At 38.5% G+C, this 26,327-nt stretch overlaps 3 protein-coding genes across 4 annotated transcripts; 1 reads left to right on the top strand and 2 right to left on the bottom strand.

The window, feature by feature from the left end:
- Nucleotides 1-248: 248 nt before the first annotated feature.
- atp2a1 (ATPase sarcoplasmic/endoplasmic reticulum Ca2+ transporting 1) lies at nt 249-14,655 on the top strand. Of its 2 annotated transcripts, XM_077734213.1 has the most exons (26): nt 249-392; nt 501-637; nt 2,062-2,079; nt 3,067-3,149; nt 4,556-4,660; nt 6,556-6,694; nt 7,251-7,331; nt 7,411-7,496; nt 8,330-8,485; nt 8,562-8,703; nt 8,886-9,052; nt 9,118-9,206; nt 9,293-9,395; nt 9,481-9,612; nt 9,697-9,822; nt 9,935-10,153; nt 10,698-10,809; nt 10,885-11,108; nt 11,209-11,429; nt 11,909-12,111; nt 12,205-12,290; nt 12,400-12,533; nt 12,695-12,812; nt 13,067-13,184; nt 13,633-13,675; nt 14,370-14,655. In XM_077734213.1, exons 2-25 carry the CDS (start codon nt 520-522, stop codon nt 13,635-13,637), a joined length of 2,985 nt encoding a protein of 994 aa, XP_077590339.1. In that variant the 5' UTR covers nt 249-392; nt 501-519; the 3' UTR covers nt 13,638-13,675; nt 14,370-14,655. The 2 variants fall into 2 exon arrangements, with proteins under 2 accessions (XP_077590339.1, XP_077590338.1); XM_077734212.1 differs by lacking the exon at nt 13,633-13,675.
- A 69-nt stretch (nt 14,656-14,724) lies between these two features.
- On the bottom strand, nt 14,725-21,456 carry rabep2 (rabaptin, RAB GTPase binding effector protein 2). The gene is made up of 12 exons (XM_077734214.1): nt 21,223-21,456; nt 20,300-20,455; nt 19,589-19,659; nt 19,180-19,518; nt 18,989-19,084; nt 18,807-18,905; nt 17,808-17,882; nt 17,137-17,218; nt 17,003-17,014; nt 16,681-16,835; nt 15,929-16,045; nt 14,725-15,640 (listed from the first exon to the last, which is right to left on the bottom strand). Exons 1-12 carry the CDS (start codon nt 21,269-21,271, stop codon nt 15,536-15,538), a joined length of 1,356 nt encoding a protein of 451 aa, XP_077590340.1. The 5' UTR covers nt 21,272-21,456; the 3' UTR covers nt 14,725-15,535.
- Nucleotides 21,457-22,122: 666 nt separating this feature from the next.
- LOC144208591 (uncharacterized) lies at nt 22,123-26,112 on the bottom strand. Its single transcript, XM_077734520.1, has 12 exons — nt 25,885-26,112; nt 25,342-25,453; nt 25,151-25,244; nt 25,009-25,063; nt 24,701-24,841; nt 24,457-24,617; nt 24,159-24,257; nt 23,909-24,054; nt 23,593-23,764; nt 23,267-23,379; nt 22,853-22,937; nt 22,123-22,776 (listed from the first exon to the last, which is right to left on the bottom strand). Exons 1-12 carry the CDS (start codon nt 25,991-25,993, stop codon nt 22,720-22,722), a joined length of 1,344 nt encoding a protein of 447 aa, XP_077590646.1. The 5' UTR covers nt 25,994-26,112; the 3' UTR covers nt 22,123-22,719.
- Nucleotides 26,113-26,327: the final 215 nt, after the last annotated feature.

Raw genomic sequence — 26,327 nt, 5'->3', positions numbered from 1 at the left:
TACACAAAGTCATTCCACGTGTCCATCAGTGTCCCCTAGCTCTCATTCAGAAAGTGTCACCCCTTCTAGTCTCTCTTTTACACATCTTATTTCCAGCATGTTGGCCCGACGGACCCCTTTGCAGTTGTTAGCCTCTGCCCCCTCCACTCTGCCACATTCTCAGCCAATGAATGGCAAGCGCACAGTTATCAAGGCACCAATCGGGGAACTTTTTCAGCCGTATAAAACTTTTGAGAGCAGTTTGCCAAGTTGCACTTTCTGTCAGTTCGAGCTCCCAGAGGAGAGCAGCATCCCATAGTGAGCGTGAGAGAGTCAAGGGGGTAGAGTCAGTGTGATCGAAGGGGGGTGGGTTGCTACTTTTCTGCTCCCAAACATCACACTTGAAGAAAGTGGTGGGTGTTTTTTGTTTTTTGTTTTCCCCCTCCCGCAACTCTGATTGTTTTCACTTGTTTTATGATAAGATGATTTGAGTATCATTAATGTGTCCTTGTGTATCGAAGCCTCTCCGCTTCAGCAGGGATGGAGAACGCACACAGCAAAGAGTCTGATGAGGTTCTGGCCAATTTTGGTGTCAGTGAAGACAAGGGCCTGTCTCCTGAGCAGTTCAAGAAGAACCTGGACAAGTATGGCTATAACGGTGAGAGCGTGGGGGTGATTATGGATGGATTACATGCATTAAATTAGGGGTGTCAAACTCAGTTTGGTTTGCAGGCCAGATTTCATACCACCTAGATCTCATGGAGACCAGAAAAGTTTATTTTTGGCCCAAAAAATTAAATTATAACTTTATTTCATCCCTTTTACGGGAAATTTCTTGGTTGCAGTGGCAAGACCGACATAAGACACACAAGACATTGTAGACCTATATAAAGCCAATTTAAGTGAATTGGAAGTTAATTTCGCATCACTTCCTTGTCTTGTTATATACATTTTGGATACTAATTTTCTATAGATTGTTCAGGGTTTTGGGGCTGTTTCCTGTGTGTTGGTAGCTTTCGGCTGATATTTGGCCATTTTTTGTTGGTTTTGGAGCATTTGAAGGTTCCTTGTTAACTCATTGGCCGCCATTGAGGGTGTCGTTTTGACTCCAGGGAGCGAAAGAATAAATATAAATGTGGATAAGAAATTAAGGAAAATGCAATAATGCACGTCTTCACAGAATTCACAAAAAAATGTAGTTTTAAAGCATTTGATTCTTTATGTCCAGTATGAATAGACTAAAAAGTCAGGGAGAACACCCCCATTGGTCGGATCGGACCCCCTAGCGGGCTGTCTGTGACACTACTGCAGTAAACTGTGAGGATAAAAAGTTTAGAAAATGACAGTCAATGGCACTGAAATATGAGCATTTAAAGCCAATCAACTATATTAAAAGAATGAGACATCTAGCATTGTCATTGGTAGACTAAGTTAAGGAAAATTAGCTTTTATTGAAGCTATTGAAGTCACTTAACAGTGTCTTGAGATACGATACATCATCCAGAGTATTTGCATTGCCTTGTGAGCTAGAACTAGAGATGCGATTGTTTTGTTTTGGCAATGAACGACTACTCATTTCGCAATAAGGACCACTTTGGCAAGTAGTGACCCATCTATTCAGGAGTGACATTGCACAATGTGGGCAAGAAACACATTTAGACCATCAAAACTCAGTCATATATTCTTTATCCTCTGCAAGGAGCTGACATGGCTACTTTAGAGATGACCATGGACTAACTGTATTTTACTGTCTAAAATATGGCCAAAGTTGCTTCAATATTTCCATTCAATGGATGACAAAGGGCTGAATTATATTTTTAATTCTAACTCTGCATTTTTGCAATAATTCTGTATGTTTAAAGATATAATAAATAATCATTATTTTAAGGTCATTTGTATCTCCATCATGACCAGGTTGCCACATTATAACTATTGTTATTGCCCGTGAGAGCATATTCACATTGCCTATTACTTGAAAACTGATTCTGAATCTGGAATAGTGATGAACAAATATTACATTCAAAGTGTCAGGTAGTTATTCAAGGCTAAAATTTGTTCTAATCTCTCATTTCTCACCCACAGAGCTTCCAGCAGAGGAGGGTGAGTCTGGCTTCTGTTAACCATCTTTAACCACGTGATATTCTTATTCGCACTCTACCCACGCTTGCAAGCTAGCCATTTATTTCACACCTGCTATTGGCTTTCTGATCTGCGCTGCTGCTTGGAAAGTTCATTGTTGGGATGTTTTTATAAACCTTTGCTAACAGATGAGTTAACTAGTACATTGTTGAAGAAGTAATAATATACACATGAATGTTGAGACAAGGACAATACAGGATTCCAATGTTTTTTTGCAGAACACTATGACAGTCAATTGTGGTTGGTTCCATGAAAAGACATTCTATATAACAAAATTCAGCGGAATATGAATAGTAAAATTACATTATATTAGATTATGTTATTCATGCCGTATTTGGGAAATCACAATAGCATGAGGGTGAGAATACAAACACAGGAAAATACATTTTAGACAAATAAATAGGTAATAAATAAGTTACATACATATATACATACATATATATAAATATACATATATACATACATATATATATATAAATATACATATATACATACATATATATATATATAAATATACATATATACATACATATATATAAATATACACATATATATATATACATACACATAGATGCATATGTATACATTCGGTTGGTCTTAACATTTAGCCATTACTTTTGTTAAAGTGTTGGTTTTCTTTGGTTAAATGTTTCTCGTTCAAATACCAAACTTTTGTTGTTGTTTTTTTAATTATATTTTCCACTTGACTGGTTTAATATTTGCTAAATACTTCCAAATGCTGGTAGCATTTAAATTGCATATACCATAGCCTGCTTAAACAAGTTTAATGATGATAGTGCATGTTCTATTATACAAAGATTTGCTGTTTTTGCATTATTGGATGTAACATTTTGCAGTGTATTAAACCTTAAGTATGCATGTGATGTCATTTATGGAATTAGACAGGTGCAAGGAAAAATAATATATAACTGTGTGCATTTCTTGTAGGTAAGAGTATCTGGGATTTGGTAGTAGAACAGTTTGAGGACCTCTTGGTCAGAATTTTACTGCTGGCTGCCTGCATCTCTTTTGTGAGTACCTTCATTTTTACTCCATGATAACATGATAAGAATCTAGCAAACAAAATGGTTATGATCATATCATCAGAAAAACTATAATTCACAATGTCATTTTAGTATGGGGCAGCCCATTGGAGCGAGTGGTTAGCACATTGGCCTCACAGCTCTGGGGTCCTAGGTTCAAATCCAGGTCATGTCCACCTGTGTGGAGTTTGCATGTTCTCCCCGGGCCTACGTGGGTTTCCTCCGGGTACTCTAATTTCTTCCCGCATTCTAAAAACATGCATGGTAGGCTGATTGAACACTCTAAATTGCCCTTAAGTATGAGTGTGAGCAGGAATGGTCATTTGTCTCTGTGGCCTGCGATTGGCTTGCCACCGATTCAGGGTGTCCCCCACCTCTCGCCTTGAGACAGCTGGGATAAGCTCCAGCACCCCCCGCGCTCCTAATGAGGATAAAGCGGTTCAAAAAATGAGATTACGTTTTAGCATGAACACATTCAGTGTTGGAAGTATGCACATAATTGGCAAAATATTCCAATTTTATCATTAATTGACATTTCCAAGCATGGAAAACAGCTTATCCCTTGAAAGTATTCAATTGCCTTACATTTCATAGCCTCTCAGTTATATTGTTATAAATCCTCCTTTTGCCGATGTTATTCTCTCAGAAACAGTTCAACAGAGAGAAGCTTCACATATTGTCTTAATCTCCCATCACCTCTAACTGGCCTACACAGCTGTCACAATGGCCTTAGAAGGCCTGATAGTGCGAATGTGTATGCATGCGTGTGAGAAAGAGAAAGGCGGGTAGAAAAAAAGAGCACACTCGCGCGTGGCTGGAGCTTTATTTTAAGAAATTCTCCAGCCAGGAAGAGAAACTATATCTTTTGGCCAAAGGTCGAGGATGGAAGGAACGAGGGACGGCTTGAGACCCAGAGAAGGGCGGTAAGGATTGGGTTGCACAACACCATTGTTTGTTACGATGGCAAGCGGGAGAAATAGATTCAGAGTCGTGTAAGGTTTCAGAAAAGAGAGAACAGTAAATACTGGGAATACACGACCCCCCCCCCTTGCCTTCACAATGTGCTGACAGGCTTGAAATTTCTTGAAGATTTATTGTCTTTAATGGTAGGCAGCAAGAAAATAAAATGTGAACCTCCACAATACGCTAAAGGTAAAAAAACGGGGTTGTCGACGATTATAAAATGACAGGTTGGTTTCTACCAAAATGACTTTTTTTTGTCTACACTTTTGCTCCAATGGCTTGCAACTAATCTGTGTCAATGTCAATATGACAGTATCCCAAAACGCCATCTTGGGTGTTGAACCGTTATTGAGGAGGTTCCACGTAAAGGGGCATTACCTTAAAAAAAGTAAATGTGCATGCAAAATAATCTTTCTCTTGCTCTGTGTCAGGTACTGGCTTGGTTCGAGGAAGGTGAAGAAACAGTCACAGCTTTCGTCGAACCTTTCGTCATCCTCCTCATCCTCATCGCCAATGCCATTGTTGGCGTATGGCAGGTTAGTGACCCACACAAACACGTAGAGGAACAGTCATAGTCTCAAGGACACATACCTGCCCCCCTCCCCGAAGGCTGTCTTTTACACCCACCTAAATAGACTTGTATTCTTAGAAACACTCACACGTAATAAATTATAAGAGCAGTGTGCTCAGGTCGGAGTCCTTTTGTCCTTTGCGGCGTGCTCAAGCACGAATTATGAGGGTTTTTTTTTACACTTACAGGACAAACATTTAAGTCGTTGAATGCCATTGATGCTGTTAGACATACAATCCATTTTTATGGGGAGGGGCGATTGAACCTGTTTCTGCCTGTTAGATGGGCTGAAATGTTTGTTTTATAATTGTATTTCGTATTGAATTTACCAATTTCAAGCACAAAATATGACTTTTTCAATGGGCACTTTCATTTTTTCTGCCACTGATGATGCTAGACGTCTAATGCATTTAAACTAGAAGGGGAATATTGATGTTTGTTCATTGACCCCACATAGTCAAAATGGTTTGGACGTCCTGCACCGTCAATGGCACTGAAAGAAAATATTACACAGCTTGATATCCAGGTTCAAATGAATTAAACAGCTATCAGCATCATTAGCATGAAATGGGCTATAAATGGGCAATAAACCTATTTTTAGTGTTCCATAGGGCCAAACTGAGTGAATTTATGTTTTTATACATTTGTCGTCCATTCATTTTCCGAACTGCTCATCCTCACAAGAGGTGATGGTTAGCCAATCACAGGGCTCAAGGACATCAGACAACCATTCATTGCAATGAAGGGGCAATTTACAGTGTCCAACCAGACTACCATGCATGTTTTTGAAATGTGGGAGAATACCAGAGTACCCGGAGAAAACCCATGCAGGCCGGGGGAGAACATGCAAACTCCACACAGGTGGTTGTGCCCTGTGATTGGCCGGCAACCAATTCGGGGTCTCCCCCTGGTTTGCTGGTATAGGCTCCAGTACCCCCCCATGACCCTTGTGAATATAAGCAATATGGAAGATGAAGGAATATACTGTATATCAGGGGTAGGGAACCTATGGCTCAGGAGCCATTTGTGGCTCTTTTGATGGGTGTATATGGCTCGGTAACCTGTGTGGTAAAATATGGGTATCGCTGGTGAGAGACCTAAGTCCCGAACGCACCAATGGGAGCATCACGCTGGAACTGTGGTGCCGAAACTATCTCTAGCGCCTTTTTAAAATCATAATTTTACTTCATTAGACTCTTCTGCATGATTCTCTCATTGATACTCATTGGTTAGCAAACAGTGAAATAATGTTCCCAAAAAGAATTCAGACTTTTTTTACTTTCAAAGTGGTGAAATGAATAATAAATTCTCACATTTTCAGGTATTTGTCCTTTTAAATTCGGAGTATGGCTCACAAGGAATAATGTTTGAAAATATGAGTTGTTTATGGCTCTCATCGACCCCTGCGCTAGTAGGAAGGGCATGACATCAGCAAAGCTGTAAAGGGGTGAAAGGTTAAGCTAATCTAGTAAAGGTACAGAGGGGTGACAAGCGGGATGAGCCAGGAAGACTTATGGCCAACTTGTCTTGAAGACTATAGTACGTGCGTAAAAATCCAGCATGATCACATTACCGTCCATGTTTGAATGCAGTGTTTGACGGAGGAATGGAGGGCATTGATACCGTAGCAGTCATTTGGAAACTATGCACAAGGATTCACACATAGGGGGGTTTGAGAATGGAGCGGGAGAGGGCTTTACACTTTGAGGCTTCGGGAGGGCAGTAGGGCTCATGTTAATGTAATGGCGCTGTGAAAAAGAATTTTATCTGTAAAGGTTATGCTGATTTTTTTAGATTCATCCTGAAACATTTGGATACAGTTTATAGTTATGATAATAAGAAAGTTTTGTGTTTTCATAGGAGCGAAATGCAGAAAGTGCCATTGAGGCTCTGAAGGAATATGAGCCTGAGATGGGTAAGGTTTACCGGTCAGATAGGAAGAGTGTGCAGAGGATCAAGGCCAGGGAGATCGTTCCTGGTGATGTGGTGGAGGTCTCTGGTAGGTTCATAAACCAAAACAATTTGTATTGCTATTCCATTTTAATCATAAATGATCATGAAGTCTATTTCACTTAAGTATACATTAGTATTTTTCAAAGGTAGTGGGAGTGGGAATCTCCTTGTAAATAATTCGTATTATTCCCACTTTAAGTACACATAGTAGAAAAACAAAGACTAAAAAAGCAAGCAGAGGAAAATAAACAAAACTAAATCATTTCATAGTTGGCTCGTCATAGTATTTTTTTTTACCAATAACAACACACATTATCATTGGGTAATTTATCATTGTACTGTGACCAGTCCATATTTTTGTACAGACTTCAATTTGTGTATTTTTTTAGAGTACTTGCAATATATATGCAAATTCTTCCAAATTTTCACTCCACACACAGGACAGTTTGCAAGTTTTTTTAAAATCAAAGTGATAGAAATGTTCCTCACCCTCACAGATCATGCGTACACACAATTCTGCATATTGCATGGAAATTGTCTAGTTACGCTTTAAATACTATTATAGATGGTTAGTCAAACACGGTTATGTCTGTGTGTTGTAGTTGGTGATAAAGTACCAGCAGATATCAGGATCATCTCCATTAAATCTACTACTCTTCGTGTGGACCAGTCCATTCTAACTGGTAGGTGATGAGTTGTGTCATATATAGGAAATCATTATAATAGAACTGTAACTTACTTCTTTATTCTCTTACCTCTCAGGTGAATCTGTCAGTGTGATCAAGCACACCGATGCTGTCCCGGACCCCCGAGCCGTTAACCAGGATAAGAAGAACATGTTGTTTTCAGTAAGGGTCTTCGTTTTGAAAATGGAGCAAGGTTGGAGAGGGGAAAAATTGATTTAGTTTTAACATGGTTTAGGTAGGAAGACAAATGTGACACAAACATTTTCAACATTTTCTATTCATTCATTCATTTTATGAACCACCTATCCTAGCAAGGGTGGACTGGAACCAATCCCAGCTAACGACGAGGACAGAGCCAATTAGTGGCCAGCCAATCGCGGGCCACAAGGAGACAAACAACCATTAACGCTCACACTTATACCTAGGGCCAATTTAGAGTGTTCAACCAGCCTACTATCTGTGTTTTGGAATGAGGGAGGAAACCAGAGTACCCAGAGAAAACCCACCAAAGCCCACAAAAAACATGCAAACTCCATACATTGACAATCAATCTGGGATTTGAACCCAAAACCCCAGAACTGTGAGGCCATTGCACTAACTACTTGACCACTGAAACACATAACAAATTCCTTTGCTGTAGAAATGTTTAGATTAAATATGAAATCTCAATATTTCTATCAACAAAGATTTGCGTCATAGCTTCCCACATGTTTCTGTTGTAAACAAATGCCTGTGTAATGGGTCATAGATCTCAAAGGGAAAAAGAGAAAAGGGCATTTTTACGGACCCCTGGCCTAGCCTTATCATGGTCATGGTTGAGTGGGAGCCTGTCACAGGTGACATCAGAAACACATTTTGCATTGGCGAAAATTAACACATTTGCAACCCTTACAAAGTTTGGTAGAAATCACTTATGCTTTCTAGTGTCCTATTTACTTCTTGGCAATGCCCACTGTTAGAGAGCTCATTTAATTGGTGGTTAAACTTTTACACAGGGCACCAACATCGCTGCCGGAAAAGCCACCGGCGTCGCTGTGGCAACTGGCGTTTCAACTGAAATTGGAAAGATCCGCGACCAAATGGCTGCCACTGAACAGGAGAAAACTCCCCTGCAGCAAAAACTGGATGAGTTTGGGGAGCAGCTCTCTAAGGTATGATTCCCAAATACGACTATAAAACAATCGATAAATATTTCCAAGTCCGACCCTGTCCCTCTGCCTTCTTCAGGTTATCTCCCTCATCTGTGTAGCTGTGTGGATAATCAACATTGGGCATTTTAATGACCCAGTCCATGGTGGCTCCTGGTTCCGTGGAGCGATCTACTATTTCAAGATTGCTGTGGCTTTGGCTGTGGCTGCCATCCCAGAAGGTAAACCCTAGGAATTTAATTGGCTTGCCTGTGAAGATTATCATTTCTAAAATTCAAGCTGAGCAGCTTGTGCATAGGATATCTAAACTGGTGACCTATTAAATACTAAATGTGATGTGACAGATGTAATACAATACAATGCAACTATGACCAATGTGCGCTTCCCACCCCGACTGTGCCAGGTTTGCCAGCCGTCATTACCACATGCCTGGCTCTAGGAACGCGCCGCATGGCCAAGAAGAATGCCATTGTCAGAAGCCTCCCATCTGTGGAGACACTGGGATGCACCTCAGTCATTTGCTCAGACAAAACTGGTACCCTCACAACCAATCAGATGTGTGTGACCAAGGTAAGCTTAAAACATAGAGAAATATTCACTTCTGAAGAGTTTACATAAAAACTCTTTCCTCACAGATGTTCATTGTTGACAAAGTAGATGACGACAATGTCAGTCTTGGTCAATTTGACATCTCTGGCTCAAAGTATACGCCTGAGGGAGAAGTGTAAGTATATGAACTCATTCCCAGATGCAAAAAAAATGTGAATTTAATGAGTACTAGAATGAAACCACATGTTTTAATCCGTACAGTACAAGAAGGGGCATGAGTGTAAAATGTGGCCAGTATGATGGACTGGTTGAGGTGGCCACCATCTGCGCTCTTTGTAATGACTCCTCGCTCGACTATAACGAGGTAGGGAAAGCGCCAAATTGAAGACAGACCACAATTTTACAATAACAACAAAAATAATAATAATAATAATCTTACTTCTTTGCAGTCAAAGGGAATTTATGAGAAAGTAGGTGAAGCCACAGAAACAGCTTTGTCCTGCTTAGTGGAGAAGATGAATGTGTTCAACACTGAAGTGCGTGGCTTGTCCAAAGTGGAACGAGCCAATGCTTGCTGCAGCGTAAGTCCACACACAAAAAATCCCTAAATCATTTCAGTCATAAGGATTTTGATTGAACTTCTACTTTACCATCTTTTCTGACAGGTGGTTAAGCAGCTGATGAAGAAGGAATTCACACTAGAGTTCTCCAGAGACAGGAAGTCCATGTCAGTCTACTGTTCTCCAGCAAAGTCTGGAAAAGCCCCAGTAGGAAACAAAATGTTTGTCAAAGTAAGTGACATCAAAACAATACATCTGGTATCTTGAATGTTGATCCAGTACTGTATACATATCTCAGAGATAAAAAGAAAAATGAAGGTATATATGTTGAATGTCTTATCAGGGTGCCCCAGAGGGTGTGATTGAGCGTTGTTCATACGTCCGTGTGGGTACCACTCGACTGCCCTTGACCGGGCCGGTCAAAGATCACATTATGTCAGTGATCAAGGAGTGGGGAACAGGGCGCGACACCCTCCGCTGTTTGGCTCTGGCAACCTGTGACTCTCCTTTGAGGAAAGAGGAGATGAACCTGGAAGACTCCAATAGGTTTGCAGAGTATGAGGTCAGTGTTCATTTCAGGGGTATTGCACCTATATGCAGTGTACCTCTACTTATGGAATTGATTGATTCCAGAACTTGTTTTTCATAAGCAGAGCATAACTTTACATGAGTTAGCATAATTCGTTCCAAAATCTACAATATCAGTCACTACTACAAACACTTTAAAAATGTTAAAAGTATATCAGTTTTGTATGATTCATTTCTGAACTGATTTTTCTTCAGTAGGGTCACGGGGCCTGAAGTCAGTTGGATAGGCTCCAGCACCCCCATGACCTTAGTGAGCATAAAGCAGTTCTGAGAATGAAAAAATGAAAAAATGTTTTTACAATTGATTTTTAGATATTCTTTAACAACAGTGAATGAATGAATTAGTGTGTAAAAAATGTGACAGTGGTACTTTAAGGTGTACAATACACATTTTCCGCATTAAGCTACTCTGAGAAAAACCCGTCCCAATGACAGTCCATTGAAATTGATTCATTATTACAGTACAACAACAGAGCACTTCAATATATCACTTAAACTCTGTGTCTTTTCGTCACCAGACTGACTTGACATTTGTAGGCTGTGTTGGTATGCTTGACCCTCCCCGTAAGGAAGTCATGAGCTCCATTGAGCTATGCAGAGCTGCTGGCATTCGTGTCATTATGATCACTGGTCAGTTATCATAAGGCTCTCTCTTAACTTGAGGGACAGAAAAAATAGGCGATTGTTCTGCTTTCATCCCCCTAGGTGACAACAAGGGCACAGCAGTGGCAATCTGTCGCCGTATCGGCATCTTTTCAGAGGATGAGGACGTCACCAGCAAAGCCTACACCGGTCGTGAGTTTGATGACCTGTCTTCTTATGACCAGAAGAACGCAGTCCGTAAGGCTTGTTGCTTTGCCAGGGTGGAACCGTCTCATAAATCGAAAATTGTTGAGTTCCTCCAAGGCTTTGATGAAATCACCGCCATGGTGAGTCAAACTTTCGTTCAACTTGATAATAAAAACGTCCTTCTAAATGAGTAAGAGAATGTCCTCCCTTTTACCTCAACTTTCTCCATCTTTAACATAGACTGGCGATGGAGTGAATGATGCCCCTGCCTTGAAGAAGGCAGAGATTGGCATTGCCATGGGCTCTGGCACTGCAGTTGCCAAGTCAGCCTCTGAGATGGTCTTAGCTGATGACAACTTTTCTTCCATTGTATCTGCTGTTGAGGAGGGTAGAGCTATTTACAACAACATGAAACAATTCATCCGCTACCTTATCTCTTCCAACGTGGGGGAGGTTGTCTGGTGAGTAATTGATGGTCTGATAAATAAACCCAAAATATTTATGTTAAAAGTAACCAAAGAAACAGCAAGTTAATTTAAGTTGAAGCAAAGCAGTAACCTGATTCAAGGACCTTAAGAAAGAAGTCCTTAAGCACAATTCCTTATAGGAAACAATATAGCATACAACATTCTGGGCAGAAATCCATCAAAAAAAAATATTGATTAAATATTTAATAATGACATTACATCCCAATTAGTGTTCCTTCCTCAGCTGTCTTGCCCCCACTCACAAAGAAAAAATCTATGAGCAGATGATGTCACAACCAGAATGAGCTATCTGTTAGTATTCGCTAATTGGTTATTTTGAGTTGGAAAAAAGCTTATATAGATATATATTCATAATGGATTAATTTTCTTTTTTCACATTGTTACTATTTCATAGCACCTAGACATGATAGAAAAAAATGAAATGATTTTAATGATTTCCCATATTTTTTCAGCATCTTTCTGACTGCAGCATTGGGCCTGCCAGAGGCTCTGATCCCAGTCCAACTACTGTGGGTCAACCTTGTGACAGATGGGCTTCCAGCCACAGCTTTGGGCTTCAACCCTCCAGACCTGGACATCATGGGAAAAGCCCCTCGATCCCCTAAAGAGCCCCTGATCTCTGGTTGGCTCTTCTTCAGATATTTGGCCATCGGCGGTATGAAATAGTTCCTCTCCATTCCTTTGCATGATTGCGTTTCAAGCTTTCATCACTAACGGGTGTATATTTAACACGCCTAATGTTTTGCAGGCTATGTTGGCGCTGCAACCGTTGCCGCAGCTGCCTGGTGGTTCTTGTATTGTGAGGACGGCCCATTGGTCTCTTTCCATCAATTGGTTAGTATTTCATTCCTCAAAGATAATAGTGAATTGTCCACTAAACAGCATTTTGGTAAAGGCAAATAGGGTAATGGTGATTAATTTTTTTTATCTTCTTTTTCTTTAGTCTCACTTTATGCAATGCAGTGACGACAACGAAGACTTTGAAGGAATCCACTGTCATGTGTTTGAGGCTTCTCCCCCAATGACCATGGCTCTATCTGTGCTGGTCACAATTGAAATGTGCAATGCTCTAAACAGGTGCAATATGCGAAACTCTGACTAAAGTAGACCAATTGGCATAATTGCAAAATGTTCCCATACAGTATTTCAGATTTGCCAACCTATTAGCACAAGAATATTACATGAGATTACTGTATTTTCTGCAGAAACTTTGGTTTATTTTCACTTTCTGTCCACAGTTTGTCTGAGAACCAGTCCCTGGTGCGAATGCCCCCTTGGAGCAACATTTGGCTGGTGGCTGCCATGACCCTATCCATGTCTCTTCACTTTATGATCATCTATGTGGACCCTCTGCCCGTGAGTTAGACCTCCTGCTTCAGTGGCCTTCTCACTTTTTTTGACCTTGTTTATTTATCCATAGAGTGAATGAATATATATGGGTATTATGTGAGCTGCCATTTAGCTTAATTTAGGTTTTTGAGGTCTCATACATTGGGATCATAATTGAACTCTTAGTTTTATGACCAATAGATATATTGCTTTGTGTGAATAATTAGTATGTGCACTCTTTAAGGTTTACGTTAGTAAATATACTGTTATGTCTACTGTAGATGATCTTCAAGCTTACGCACTTGACTGTGGACCAGTGGATTGTGGTAGTGAAGCTTTCCTTCCCAGTCATTCTAATAGATGAGGTCCTCAAATTTGTGGCTCGTACATATCTGGAAGGTAGGTCCATTTTATTTATGTATTTATTTAAATTATTATTCTCTTCAATTACAGCACTATGTCATCAATATATAAACTGGCATGGCTGGCACTAAGTGATCATCTTTCATTTCCATTGACAGTTAAATGTCCAATCCAAATGGATTCTCAGTCAAAATGATGTAATTGAATGCCTAGCATTGTCAATGGTTGCCAAAGAATTCATAGTTTACATTTTAAAAAATTGTAAGAAATCATTTTAAAAGGCAATATTTGCTGAAGGTAAAGAGTGAATAATTTGTGCGTTTTAACAGTTCTTTTGCTTTATCATAAATTGAATAGAATCATATGATGTTTCCACCCCATAATGAACTAAAATGAACTATTCATTCCTATTGATAATACATGTATCTAATGTTCTCCTCTTTGGATGTCCTCTCTTTTGAACTGTTCCCTTCTTACAATTCAGTCTAAACATGCCCCCTTCCTCCATACCCCTGTAACAACACAAGGTATCATCCATGGTTTTAGCATTTTTACCATTCTGCATGTCTACAAAGAATGATTCGCATTTTAGTCCTTGTTTTTGCAATATTCAACAGCCAGCATTATGAGGTTTTCACTTACAGTATAATAACAAAATGTTAAGGTATTCTACATACTTAACAATGCAAAGTTATACGTATTGCCATTTAGAAAAAAAAATATTTAGTGTAATGGTTATGATCTTCTGATTCGCTAGTGGAATAAATAGCACAGCAACTGTGTTATTAAAATACATATTAATGGCACTCTGTTAACAAATGCTTGTCATTTTGATTTTGATAAATTGAGGTTCTCATTAACAGTCTGGCATATCTTTCATCCAAAGGAATTAATGACTATAACGTTGCATTTAGTGTCATTGAGAGCTTAATATTGCATAGTTGATTTTACTTAAAGGTTATATTTTCTATATAAAACATGTGCTACTTGGATTTTTTTTAGGGGTGTTTGAGAATTATTTTTAATTTGTTTTTTGCTATTTATATACAGGCGGACTTTACTAAATGCTCCTTTCCTAATTGTTTTTATTGCACATATAACCTGACAAATGTTCTTGCATGACAATTACAACCTATTGATTGTGCCCATTAAAGTATTGCATTGAACAGTGCTGTTTTTAGCATTATTTTCAATTACTAATATCTTTGTCTGCCGATACAGGGAACGTCTAAAGACAAAGTGCAACAAGGTTGAGCTGATAAAAAAAGAGAGGTGTGGACAAAAGAGGCTGAGCACTCCCACCCAAAGAGAGCGAGAGAGCACATGCCAGCAGTCACTTGACATGATCTGATAGACCAGAACATGTAAAAAAAGCCATCTGAAAATACACCAAACTGCAAAATATTTTTTTTTCTGTGTATGTATTGACAGTAATATATAGGTCGGAGTTAATTATTATAATTATACAGTGTTCTATTCTTAAAGAATAAAGATATTTAAAAATTAATGGATTTTTTTTGTTTGTTTTTTCCGACTGATCAGGCAAAGAAAACTAGTAAAAAAAAAAAGAACAGTGTACAAATTCATGAGGAATGTTTATTGCTAGTTATGGACGAAATCAGGCCATAATTTGTTTGAAACTGCCATATTGAAGATATTTCTTTAAATAGTGTTTTTGATAAAGGAAAAAAATGATATGTAGTATTCAAGATTTGTACTGATTATGAGGTGTTATGGGATTTGAGGTCATGTTTGAGTTAATTAGTGGAAATAAACACATTTTGGTTGGAAGGAGTGAAATTAACAGTGACAAACTATGATACAAAAATGAGCTTATTATGGAAAAGCACATTGCTTATACTTGAAAAAATCTTGCCTCACTTCCTGAACCGTTATTGCATCATTGTTTCCTATTTCCAAAGAAGGCACACTGATTGTTGCAAAATGTTTAAGCACAAAAAGGTGATATTTTGAAATTTTAAACTCCTTTTGAGTAATATTCCATTTCATAAAAACACTTAAGCAACATCACAGATGAATAGAATGGCTTCATTATATTTTGATAGAGGTATTATAGATAAACAAGTCATAAAATAGACTTCCTTAGACAATTGCCTTGGTTTTCAATTTTGATTTGATACCTTACTTGATAATTAATCATTATTTGGGTTAACATTCATCATACACAATTTAAAAGTGAAAATATAGTGCCTGAAGTTATCCCCCTCTTGAGAAAACTTGGTTTAGTGCTGACAGAGTTTGACTTTGGTCAGTTATATTGTGGTATGTCATTCTCCAGTTTTTGTTTCACATCATTTGTTTTTACGTGAACTTCTTTGGTCCATGTTTTAGAGTCCGGTTAGTACTTTACGCTAGGAATAGCAGACTCAGAAAGAGTCTGCGGATGAGGAATCTGCTTCACTGATTCCCTCCTCCAAGATTTCCCTGACTTGTTCAAAAGATTCTGCCTGGCGAATTAATTCCAGCCTTACCTAAGAAGACAAAAAACAATCTCAAACACGGTGCTTATTTTAAGTGCATTGTTGATTCCCAACCATTGCGATGAATCATCAGTTGCAATGAAGAAAATGATCAAATTTTACTTAATTAGGCTGAAAAATATCATTTGTTATATTAAATTATATTATTTCTTTATTAATTTTTGTCAGCCAAGGATAGTGACAGGAGAACCAATCTCAGTAAACTCTTCCACTGGCCACCGATTTAGGGTGTTCCCCATTTCTGGCCCGGAGTCAGCTGGGATGACCTGTATTTGTTACCTGCAATGACTGAGATAGCTGAACAAAGTCTCGCTGGACGGTCTGGCTGGTGTCGACCTGAGAGCGCAGGCTAATCACTTGACTGCGCAGCTCCAGACATTGCTGATGCAAGGCCCCCTGGCAGACAGACCAAAGTCATGTTAAATCTCTCAAAGGTCATTAGGATATGAAACCAACAAATACAATAGGAGAGAGGATAATACGTGACATTTATGCATAATTTACATTCAGTAGAAAAAAACTGTCTATTGTTACTTTAACATATGTTTGCTCTTGGTTTCTGATCAAATAAAAGCAATAATGTGATTTTTACTCCACTGTGACTTATATATATTTTTTTGCTCTTCATTATGTGTTTTTTGGCTGGTGCGACTACTGATAGGTAGAATTTAGTCCGAAAAATATGGTACTCCACCATATATTTCACTTTTAATATCTGTATTTTTATAAACCAAAAATGCAAAATATTAAGAATACATCTACTAAGTGCAGAATACAAGCCCAATTATTAAACATAATATTAAATATATTGCCATTTTTCAATGAGAAAAAAGTGGGTGCATGAATAAAAGTGGAAAACAAAATCATATCCTTGAAACCTTTAGGTTTTTTTTTTTTTTTTTTTTAAACATTATTATTGAGGAATTTCCATGAGGCTTACATTCTGACCTCCACTTTCTCCTGCTGAAGTAGTTCTGTTGTTACGAAAGAAAATAATATAATAAAATGATATTAAAGCACAGTGCACTTACATTATCACTATTGAGCACTTTGTTGCTTCCCTGCACATGCGAGAGCGCCACTCGCAGGGCTTCGAGTTCAGTGCGACAGGCCAGGAGGTCAGCCTGAAACTGGTCCTTCTGGGCCTGGATCCTGTCTGTCTCTGTTTTCAAGCTGGAAAACTGCACTGTAGAAATACAAAGACAAATACCCATTATGTAAGTAAGTTAACATTCTTATGCTGTCATAACCACATAGATATATAACAGTCAACAAAATCTGGAGGAAAAAAAGGTAGACAGACATTTTTGCATCATAGATAAGCACAAAAGAGATAGATAAATGAAAACTCACCTTCGAGAACTTCTGAAGAGGTTCCATTTGGGAGCAGGACAATAAAGACAAAGAATTCAGAATGTGTCAGTCAATTGGTAATTGACCTTTTGAATATAAACTACTATATAAAGAGTAACAATCACATTACAGACCATTTTCTTCTGTACGGATCTCAAGCTGCTCTCTCAGGTTGACAATCTCAATACGTAGACGTTCCTCACAATGCGCTACCTGCTAATTAGAAAGTGTGATACCACTGAATTTTTCAACCTCATTAATGTATGAAAAACATGCAATAGTGCATTTTGCTTGTTTGAATACAAAGTAAAACTGCAAAAGATTAATTCAATCTGTTCTGAGATTAAATTTTATCATTTTTTTCATTAGTTAGGCATTATTAAAATGTCACCTTCACAAAAATATTGAACAAAAAATTAATAAAAGTACAAATAAATATTAAGTCACCCATAAAAGTAATTGACATATGACATAACCAAAACTAAAAGAAATACAATACTGATAGTAAACTACTCATTTTATGTAGATGCTGAAACAATAAACATTTTTAAATGTAATTTGCAGGGAAATACTGTCACCTAGAGGACTTTTCTCATTATTCGGCTTTAATTACTATGCTTAATATTGCACATTTAATTTGTTGTCAACCTGTATGCATTTAAATTGATTTGCCAAATTGGCAAGATTTTCTAAAATACTCTCTCTCTCTCTCTCTCTCTCTCTCTCTCTCTCTCTGCAGCACCATTTTTGAAGAGGAATACTCTACTTGCAGTAATGGTGAGTGCGAAGAAGTGTAGCCCATTACCTCATCCTCAACTGTGTCTCCTTTCAGCCTGGACAACTCACTGCACACTTTTCTCTGGGACAGGGACAGCTCAGACTGCATTTACACAGAAATACCAAATACGTGTACTTAATAAAACATAAACAACAAGCAAACACAACAGAAAAAGGGATGCCAGTGTGGTGTGGGTTTTTCTCCGGGTACCCCAAATTCTCGCACATCCCCAAAATGGGTAGGTTGGTCGGACACTCAAAATCAGGGGTTATTATTATGTAAATTAGAATATACTGGTAGATTGCCAAGGAATTAGTATTGGTAGATTGCCAAGGTACTACAGTAATCCCCTCGAATATTGTGGCTTTACTACATCGCAGTATTTTTTCTGGGGGAAATCTTTTGGGTTAATTACATTTGTTTTTTGGGGTAATTTAATAAAAATGTGAAAATCCACACTGAAATTTGCATTGAAACTTGCTACTAGAATTCAGCACTGAAGTAAAAAAATATATATATTTAGTTATTTATTTAAATTGGGGTACCCTACTTCGCGATTTTTCGTTTATCGCGGCCATGTCTGGTCTACATTAACCGCGATAATCGAGGGATTACTGTATTGGTAGATAGCACGACAATAACATTTTGATCCCTCCCTTCTGTCGATTTCCTTAGCTAGGCTCTTATGAATTTAGCATGTCCGCAGTAAGCTTTAGCAAGGATCGAGAGTGGATTTTCAAACCTGTTCCCTGCCGCTCCCATACATGTTGAGTCTAATGCCAGGTATATCATTACATAATTGCTGATTATTCACATGTGATACCTTTCCACAAATGTGTCATGTTAGAAGTGCAATCAATAAATAGCAGTCAGAAGCTTCTCGTTCCCGCACAACCCCATTTGGTTAAAGTGTCTGTAGAACAAAAAGCTGCACCTGCAGCGGCCCTCCAGGACCGCTTTGCCCACCCCTGAATTCTAACCCTAGCAACAAAGTAAATCGCGGGAAGTCGGCGGATAATCGCTCACCAGTCGACTTTGAACAGAAGTCTGTGACTGGCTGAGGGATTTTTGTAATTCCTGAAGGAGGGCCTCAGATGATTGCACCTGAGACTGGAGCACTGATACCTGAAGACACAAAAAAACACACACAAATGAGATACCTCCAAAGCACCTCATACCACAACCATGTCCCTTTGCTCATGTCGTACTTGTTTGTGTGTGTGGTTGGTCTGCGTATCCAGTTCTTTCTCCAATTCCTCCTTTGCTTCCACGAGTTGACTCACCTCTCCTCTCAACTCAGATACCTGTCCAAAACAAACCAGCCAATTGGGAACTTCAAGTTGAAAAATTTGTCACCTTGACACATTTTTTTATTTGATAAAAATCAATTGAAACCCACCCTTGCATTGAGTGAATCCCAGTCACTATGGGTAACCAGCCTGTGACCGGCTGGTGGCAAGTAGATAGCTTCCGGAACCAGAGTTCCTGTTGAAATCAGAGAGTCTGTGTCTTCCTGAGCGTTGACCTTTCTAGGCAATGAGGGTGTGTCTATGGAGAACGAAGACAACGAAGCCGAGTCGCAGGTCCGTAGTGAAAAATATCCATCAGTATTATTAGGAGGAGATTCTCCTTCTGGTGCAAGTTCATGATCTGTTTGTTGGCAGTCTAAACTGTCTGGTGATGTCTGGGAGTTATTAGTTGTGACCTCTGAATCCACTTTATCCTTCTTTCCACTTCCCTATCGATGAAGATAGCCTTGAGTCTTATATACTTGTACTGCGTGTAGTAAATAGATTGTGAGATCTGACCTGGTTCTGGTCACTAGTTCTTCTTCCCTGGAGTAGCGAAGCTATCCGGGCCTCGTACTGTGCTGCCGTCTCTGAAATAATGATAAAATGTATTTACTTATTGGAAAAAACTAAAATCTAGTCATTTCAAACCAACCATTTTTAACAAAAAAAGCCTTCCTCAAAATGGAAAATGGGACAAAATTTAACAGAAGTGACTACAGAAAGCTCCGAAATGTACCAGAAGTGAGCCATAAGTATAAAATTAACTCATTGGCTCCAATTGCCAAATATAGACACTCAATTCATTTAAACAGAAAGGCCTTATTGGAAATGCTTATCTTTCAGTTTAATGGAAAATCCCATTTAGATTAGATTAGAACTTTATTTAATGCCGTATTTGGGAAATTACCTTGGTTGCAGTAGCAAGACAGACACAAGACACACAAGGCATTGTAGAACTAGTTAAAAAAACTGGAGCCACACATAGGAAATCCACAAGGTGGGAACCTTCTGCAGACTCAGACTTAGGTTACTGCACAGTCCCTCAGTAGTCTGGAGATTTTTAAGATGCCTAAATCCTCCTAAAATGCCCCTTAACCTAATCAGCAGCAGCCATCACAACAACTTTCTGGTACTTTTTTTATGGAAGTTGCAGACTGACAGTTGTTTTTTTCTGTAAAATAATTGTGTTGTGTTTGTATTGCTTCTAACAAGTAAACATATACTGACCCCTGAGAGCCTCTTGAAGGGACTGGATCTCTTGATCACATTGTTTTTGTAGCTCCTCCAGTTCCTCCCGTTTGCTGAGTTCACAGATGGTCGCCACACCCTGCCAGTGTTCAACCTTCGCTTGACACTCGGCTAGTTGGGCCTGAAAGATGGCTTCTGTCACATAACAAACAAGTTTAAGTTTGGGAAATGTTCATGTCAATCAGGACTGGCCCAATGAATGAATATATGACCTCCCGGATATAGACCGCAACAAATTTAATAGTGTCTGAGTCTATGCCAGTGTCGACTGGACACCTTTCTCCGTCAATGGAAGCTGATTAGTTCACAAGAAAATTGCAATAATATAGTCCATCAGTATAAGAAGTCATGCAAAATAAAATTTACTCAATAACAATACATTTCTGGTTGATTATTTATTATTATTACTTTGTTTCTTGTTGTTATAAGTGCACTTCCCTAAGTATATATGTTGTTGACTACCTATTTATTTATTTCTTATTTGTTGATTATCTCACCTCATACTTACCTGATACTTTTATAATAACATGCTTTAAAGGACAGAAAATTGGTAATGTTGCTCCACCAACTATGACGTCACGCCAAGAGCGCTCTTAAGTTACAGCGACTCCAGTGCGGATGTGTGACGTCACGATGTCTATTCTTTTAGAACGAATTTCCTTGTTAATACATTTTTAAAACAATAATAATAAGGGGCGATGATTATATACGACTGATATAAAAGTGAGTGCAACAGGCGACCTCTCGATGCTAAATGCTAACACTGTCAAGTTAGTTGCTGCTTAAAAAGGTTTCATTGAAAGAAGACTGCTGATCTCGTTTACTCTTGAATCTATAGAATCAGATTCAACCCATCTACATGCGAGACACATTTGGAATTTCATGCAGTTTTTTGTATGTACCTTTATCTTCTGTCATTGAGCTCATCGTTCTTTCGTCAGGCAAATCCATCAGAAGTTAAAGGCTGTCACGACCAAAACCAGACGGACGAAAACCTTGCGCACGGCATTTCTGTAATATGCGCCAGGGTTAGGTTTTGGTTTTGGTGTAGAAATGAGGACTAGACCAGCGCCAACTTCAGGAAACAACTTTCCCCGGTCTAAGCCTACGGAAATCGCGTCAACCTCCTTCCTGTGTCCACCTAACTCGCCCATTTGCTTTCCTTGCGTCAAAACACAACTACAGAAGCTGCTTAACAATTTACCGTCATGTTTTTTTAATAAACATCCTCTAGTCATGGCATTTAATTTTACACATTGGTACTTTTCTGAAATGCTGATCCTCACAATGGTCGTGGGGGTGCTGGAGCCTATCCCAGCCATCTGTGGGCACCAGGTGAGGCACCATCAAGTGATGGCCAGCCAGCCAATCACAAGCCACAAGAGGACAGTCAGCCATTTACGCTGACACTCATACCTAAGGGCAATTTAGTGTCCAATCAGCTTCCATGCATGTTTTTGGGATGTGGGACAAAACCAGAGTACACATGCCCGGGGAGAATATACAAATACGATGAAAGTTCTGTCCCACCTGTTAATTGCATATGAAACTTTCTAATTGGCAATAAAAAAATAAGGCAGATTGATTCATTCATTTTTTGAACTGCTTTATCCTAACTGGGTTCACGGGGGGTGCTGGAGCGTTTAGAGCGAGAAGAGGAGCAACTATTCACATTAATACTCACAACTAGGAGAAGTTTAGAGTGTTCAATCAGCCTTCCATGCATGTTTTTGGAATGTGGGAGGAATATTTGGAACTTTTATGTAAACGACCAATCACATGAATAATACATATGGCCAAAATGCTTTGTAAATTGAAGGTTTTATTTCTTTTAATTAAGGAAAATAAATCAAGGGAAACATACGAGTGAGCAATTCCTCTGTAAAAATGGTTATTTTCATAAAGTCTAGAACTTTTGGGGGGTGGAGGAGCATTCTGTATTTGAATTAAATGAATAATTTCCCCCCACTACTGTCAATTTGTGAAATTGAAACAGACAAAACAGGGTAAAATATGCTGGTATTTGTTAAAAAAAAAAAATCCACCGTAATCTATATTTAACCATACCCTAGAGCTGAGTATATTAGGTAACAAAATATAAATATTTATCAAAAGTATTTATATTTATCATTCTGAAATCATGATTTAGTCAAGCAGAAAAAAGAAACTCATACTACAGGCTTAAAGAAAATGATTAAAAAAGCAGTAAGGCCTACTTGCTATTTGCCCTGAATCCTCTCAGGAAATACTTCACAAAACATTGTCTGAAAAGATTTGACAATTCAGAGCTCAGTGGCTATACTTTGTATGAAATTATCCTCAAAAAAAGCATTATTGTATCATACTGGCAGTGCTTTTTCTATTGGTCTTTATTTGGTCCCCTTTGAATCAATGAGTCTTTAGTTCATATCATGATCGCTGACACTCTGTCGCAGATACTCTTCATACAGCTTTTTCTGCAGGGTAAAAATACAAAAGGTTAAACAATTTTGTTTACCGTTTAAGAGTAACATTCTGTCATGCTATATGTACCTTTTTGGTCTTTGCCACCTCCTGAACAAAGTCCAATTTCTCCCGCAACTGTTTTTTCTGCTTGCCTGACAGAGTTGGTTGAGTTCTACAAAGAGTAAAGATACGTCAAATCCAGATTTAATCTCCAATTTATTCCCATATTTACTTTTCATTTAAAATGTACCTATTATCTGCTTACTGTTTTACTTAAAAGGTCCAAAAATGACTGATTTACTACAATAAAATGCTTCATTTTTGACAGCCAGATCATTGAAATGCTACTATTTCCAGTTGGCTATAACGCAGTTAAACAACAACCACCATAAGTTGTTGCATTAATAAATATATTACAGAAAATGCAACATTGTGTATAATGGCAATTCTTTATCCTTAATGTTTACTCATGGCTGTAAAACAAGATGTATGTTTTGGTACCTAAAAGAGAAGCGTGCAATGATGAGCAGTAGAAATGAAGCAAGGACCATTCCACCACAGCTGTAAAGCTGTTGATCTCCAGACATCGATTCAAATATCCGTACTACAGGAATCTGTGGGTTAAAAAGAGAAAATTAGCCTTAAAAATTTTGAATAAGACAAACATTGAACAAAATAAAAATAAAAAGTTTTCAATTATTTTTCCATTTAGGCCAAACAAATTTAAAAAAAAAAAACAGCTGATACCAATATATGTCAAATTTCAAAATATCGGTGACAATAGCGGGTCTATTTTTAATATGGGTGGATAAATTAATCATACTAACCAAATAAAGAGAGAGAGCTTCAATGCCTTGACGCCCCAAAGCAATCTCCAGAACCTCCTTGGAGAGAGTCCCAAGCAGAATAATTGCCAAAAGGGTCATGGGGATGGTGAAACCCAATAGTGTCAGAAAGCAGCTCTTGCATCGTGCCCGTCGGTTCGCCATACTGACCTCCCTGTAAGATAGCCTCGGTCATTTTCGTTGACCAAAGTAGTACATTTTCTACAACAGCTAATACAACACAAATGGTGTTCTTTGTTGAAATGGGAATAATGACCCATTTAAAAACAGTTTGTTGTATTTTTTTTGTTCTGTGTACCTGTCAGTATCCATTTTATCGATGATAGCCTCGGTAACAGTGTCACAGTCCTTTTCGAGAGCATTGAGTGTATTTTGGACAGTCTGATTGATAGTCTTTTCAATGGTGCGACACACTTCCTCAATCTGGTTGACACAGCGGCTTGGCTACAGACAAAGGAGAAGGTCATCAAGCATGTCAAATTACAGGACAGATTTGTTGGGTGTACTTTAAATCTTTTAAGAAAAAGTGGAGAGTCATCTCATTTTACCTTATTTGGATTGGGAATGTAGATAGTGGGCATGTCAAAACCACATTTGTTGAGTCCTGGTCGTTTGCAGAGCTCTTGGACAATCTGCATCATTACTCTCTATATAAGAGTAAATAAACAGGTCAAAGTGAGCACAATTGTCTTTTTAAGGAATATTTGAAGAAATTGAGCGCCAAAAAAATGACGATAAATTCTCCCAAAAATGCAGTAGGAATGTAACATGCAAGTAACCTTAGCCAATTCCGTTTTATGCACAAAAAAGTGTTTCTTATTGCACTTGTACACTCTTTGTACCTACTTGTCTATCAGACTCTCCCCCAGCCTCATCTGCCTTGCTGAGGTAGAAACGAAGCCGATCCCCATGTTTGTCATTCAGGGCCTCCACAATATTGAGGGTACGCTTACACAGTGCCTGACCCATTGGGTCAAAGAAGACCAGAATCAGGTCACAGAGATCACCTGAGTGCAACATAGGCAAGACTATCACAATACAATACAGCCTATATTGACATTATACAGTTAAAAAGGGTACTGTCACCCACCTAACCACAGGACCACTTCATCCACATCAAAGGGATACTTCATGTCACCATCCACTAACCCAGGTGAATCCACAAAAGTCAAGAGGCTGAAACGTTTCTGCCGTGACGTGCAAATCTCTGTACTCAAATATTCCGAAACACCTAAAAAAAGATAAGTGGGTTATTTTAAAACATTCATCCATACAAGGATCTTATTTTGAAAATACATAACAGTTATTGAAATGTTGCAATCTTGCTCCCCACAGAAAATGTAATAATCCCATTTTGGTGTAGTGTAAGGTCATCCTTGCGTGGTATGGGAAGCTAACCTCTGAATTCTTGCAGAGGCTTGAAGTGGGGATATAGATGAAGGGTAGCATTTCCCTGAAAGAATAGGGGAATTGATCTTTTTGTTCAGAAATGAAGCATTCAGCAAAGAATTATCGTTAAAATACAAAACTATAGTCTTACAGTGAGGGATTCTCTCTTCCGTCCGCTTGTTACAAAACTGAATCCCTGGGTTTCGATAGCCACACCAGTTCGCTGAATGTGCTCTTCAACATACCTGAAAGCCAAAGAAACTAAATGAGCACATGTGAAAGACATAAATGACTGTTTTTAGGACATTGACTTTAATGCAATGGTTTTATCAACACATTTACCAGTTGATGAAGGAGCTTTTCCCAGCAGAGTGGTTTCCCATCAGCATCACATTGATCTTCTTTCGGGGTGCCAACAATTTCACACCCACAGATTCAGCCACAGCAATCAAACCTGAAGATACATAGGAACATATTCATTTACAGCTGGGTAGGGAAAAATAAAATAATGAAATAATGTGTTTGACTGAATATGAAAGAGACTTTTTACGCTAATTTAGTATTTAAAAAGAAAAACATAAGCACTATATAAATAAAGAGGGTGTATTAACAAAGTTATCGTTACTATTTTCTGACAAGTTTTTTTTCTCCCTAAAGTTTAAGGACAAAGCAGCGCGCCCAGACGATGAACTTGAAGATGAAGTTTTAAATGGGAAAATATTTGCTTTGTCCCAAATTGGAGAAATTAAGCCAATGATCCACAAAGGGGCGGCTTAATTAGCTAGTCGATAGTCATCCTCACTATTCGGGGACACTTGATCTGTTTGATAATACGAAAAAATGCTAACTTTTCACTAAAAGCGCGAGACTAGTGAGCCAACTCACCACTGTCTGGTTCAGTGTACAGTTGATGACATTCCCGCAAAATGCGCTCATCACAGGATACATCACCAGCTATATTTGCTGCGCTTCTATTTTTGCTTTTTCCAGACATCGCTGATTACAAATGGAAACGTTTAAGGAGCGTCTTAACAAAACATGTGAAGCCGATGCTTCAAACTGTTCATTCAGTGGAGTTCGTTTGAATCACCCCGGTATGCTGAGACGCACAAAAGTGACGTAATCTTGAGGCCACGTAGCCAACGGTTTTTTTAAAGAAAAAAAAGCAGATTTACTTGCAATGGCTTGTGGGTTATGTAGTATTTCTTATTTTGATAGTCGAGGATGTACAGGTGTTGTTTTTGCATGCATGTGGGTATGCGTTATTAATGAAATATAACATAATTGTTGAAATATGAAGTACTAAGCTATTTTTAGTGTATTATAGA

The sequence above is a fragment of the Stigmatopora nigra genome, chromosome 15, assembly GCF_051989575.1.
Source record: "Stigmatopora nigra isolate UIUO_SnigA chromosome 15, RoL_Snig_1.1, whole genome shotgun sequence".
NCBI classification, from domain to species: domain Eukaryota; kingdom Metazoa; phylum Chordata; class Actinopteri; order Syngnathiformes; family Syngnathidae; genus Stigmatopora; species Stigmatopora nigra.
The sequence above is the reverse complement of the archived record's forward strand: the minus strand, read 5'-3'. Positions and strand labels throughout refer to the sequence as shown.

What these genes read in the sequence shown, in the direction of transcription:
- rabep2 (XM_077734214.1), bottom strand. Translation starts at nt 21,271, where the DNA reads ATGGATTTGCCTGACGAAAGAACGATGAGCTCAATGACAGAAGATAAA. An exon ending in CCTTCAAGAGGCTCTCAGGG is followed by an intron (nt 19,660 to 20,299) that starts GTCAGTATATGT and finishes TCATTATTTCAG; the next exon opens with AGACGGCAGCACAGTACGAG. An exon ending in GAACTAGTGACCAGAACCAG is followed by an intron (nt 19,519 to 19,588) that starts GTCAGATCTCAC and finishes CTTCATCGATAG; the next exon opens with GGAAGTGGAAAGAAGGATAA.
- atp2a1 (XM_077734212.1), top strand. Translation starts at nt 520, where the DNA reads ATGGAGAACGCACACAGCAAAGAGTCTGATGAGGTTCTGGCCAATTTT. An exon ending in ATAGGTTTGCAGAGTATGAG is followed by an intron (nt 10,154 to 10,697) that starts GTCAGTGTTCAT and finishes TTTCGTCACCAG; the next exon opens with ACTGACTTGACATTTGTAGG. An exon ending in CAGATATTTGGCCATCGGCG is followed by an intron (nt 12,112 to 12,204) that starts GTATGAAATAGT and finishes AATGTTTTGCAG; the next exon opens with GCTATGTTGGCGCTGCAACC.
- LOC144208591 (XM_077734520.1), bottom strand. Translation starts at nt 25,993, where the DNA reads ATGTCTGGAAAAAGCAAAAATAGAAGCGCAGCAAATATAGCTGGTGAT. An exon ending in GTACACTGAACCAGACAGTG is followed by an intron (nt 25,454 to 25,884) that starts GTGAGTTGGCTC and finishes ATGTATCTTCAG; the next exon opens with GTTTGATTGCTGTGGCTGAA. An exon ending in GCCTCTGCAAGAATTCAGAG is followed by an intron (nt 24,842 to 25,008) that starts GTTAGCTTCCCA and finishes ATCTTTTTTTAG; the next exon opens with GTGTTTCGGAATATTTGAGT.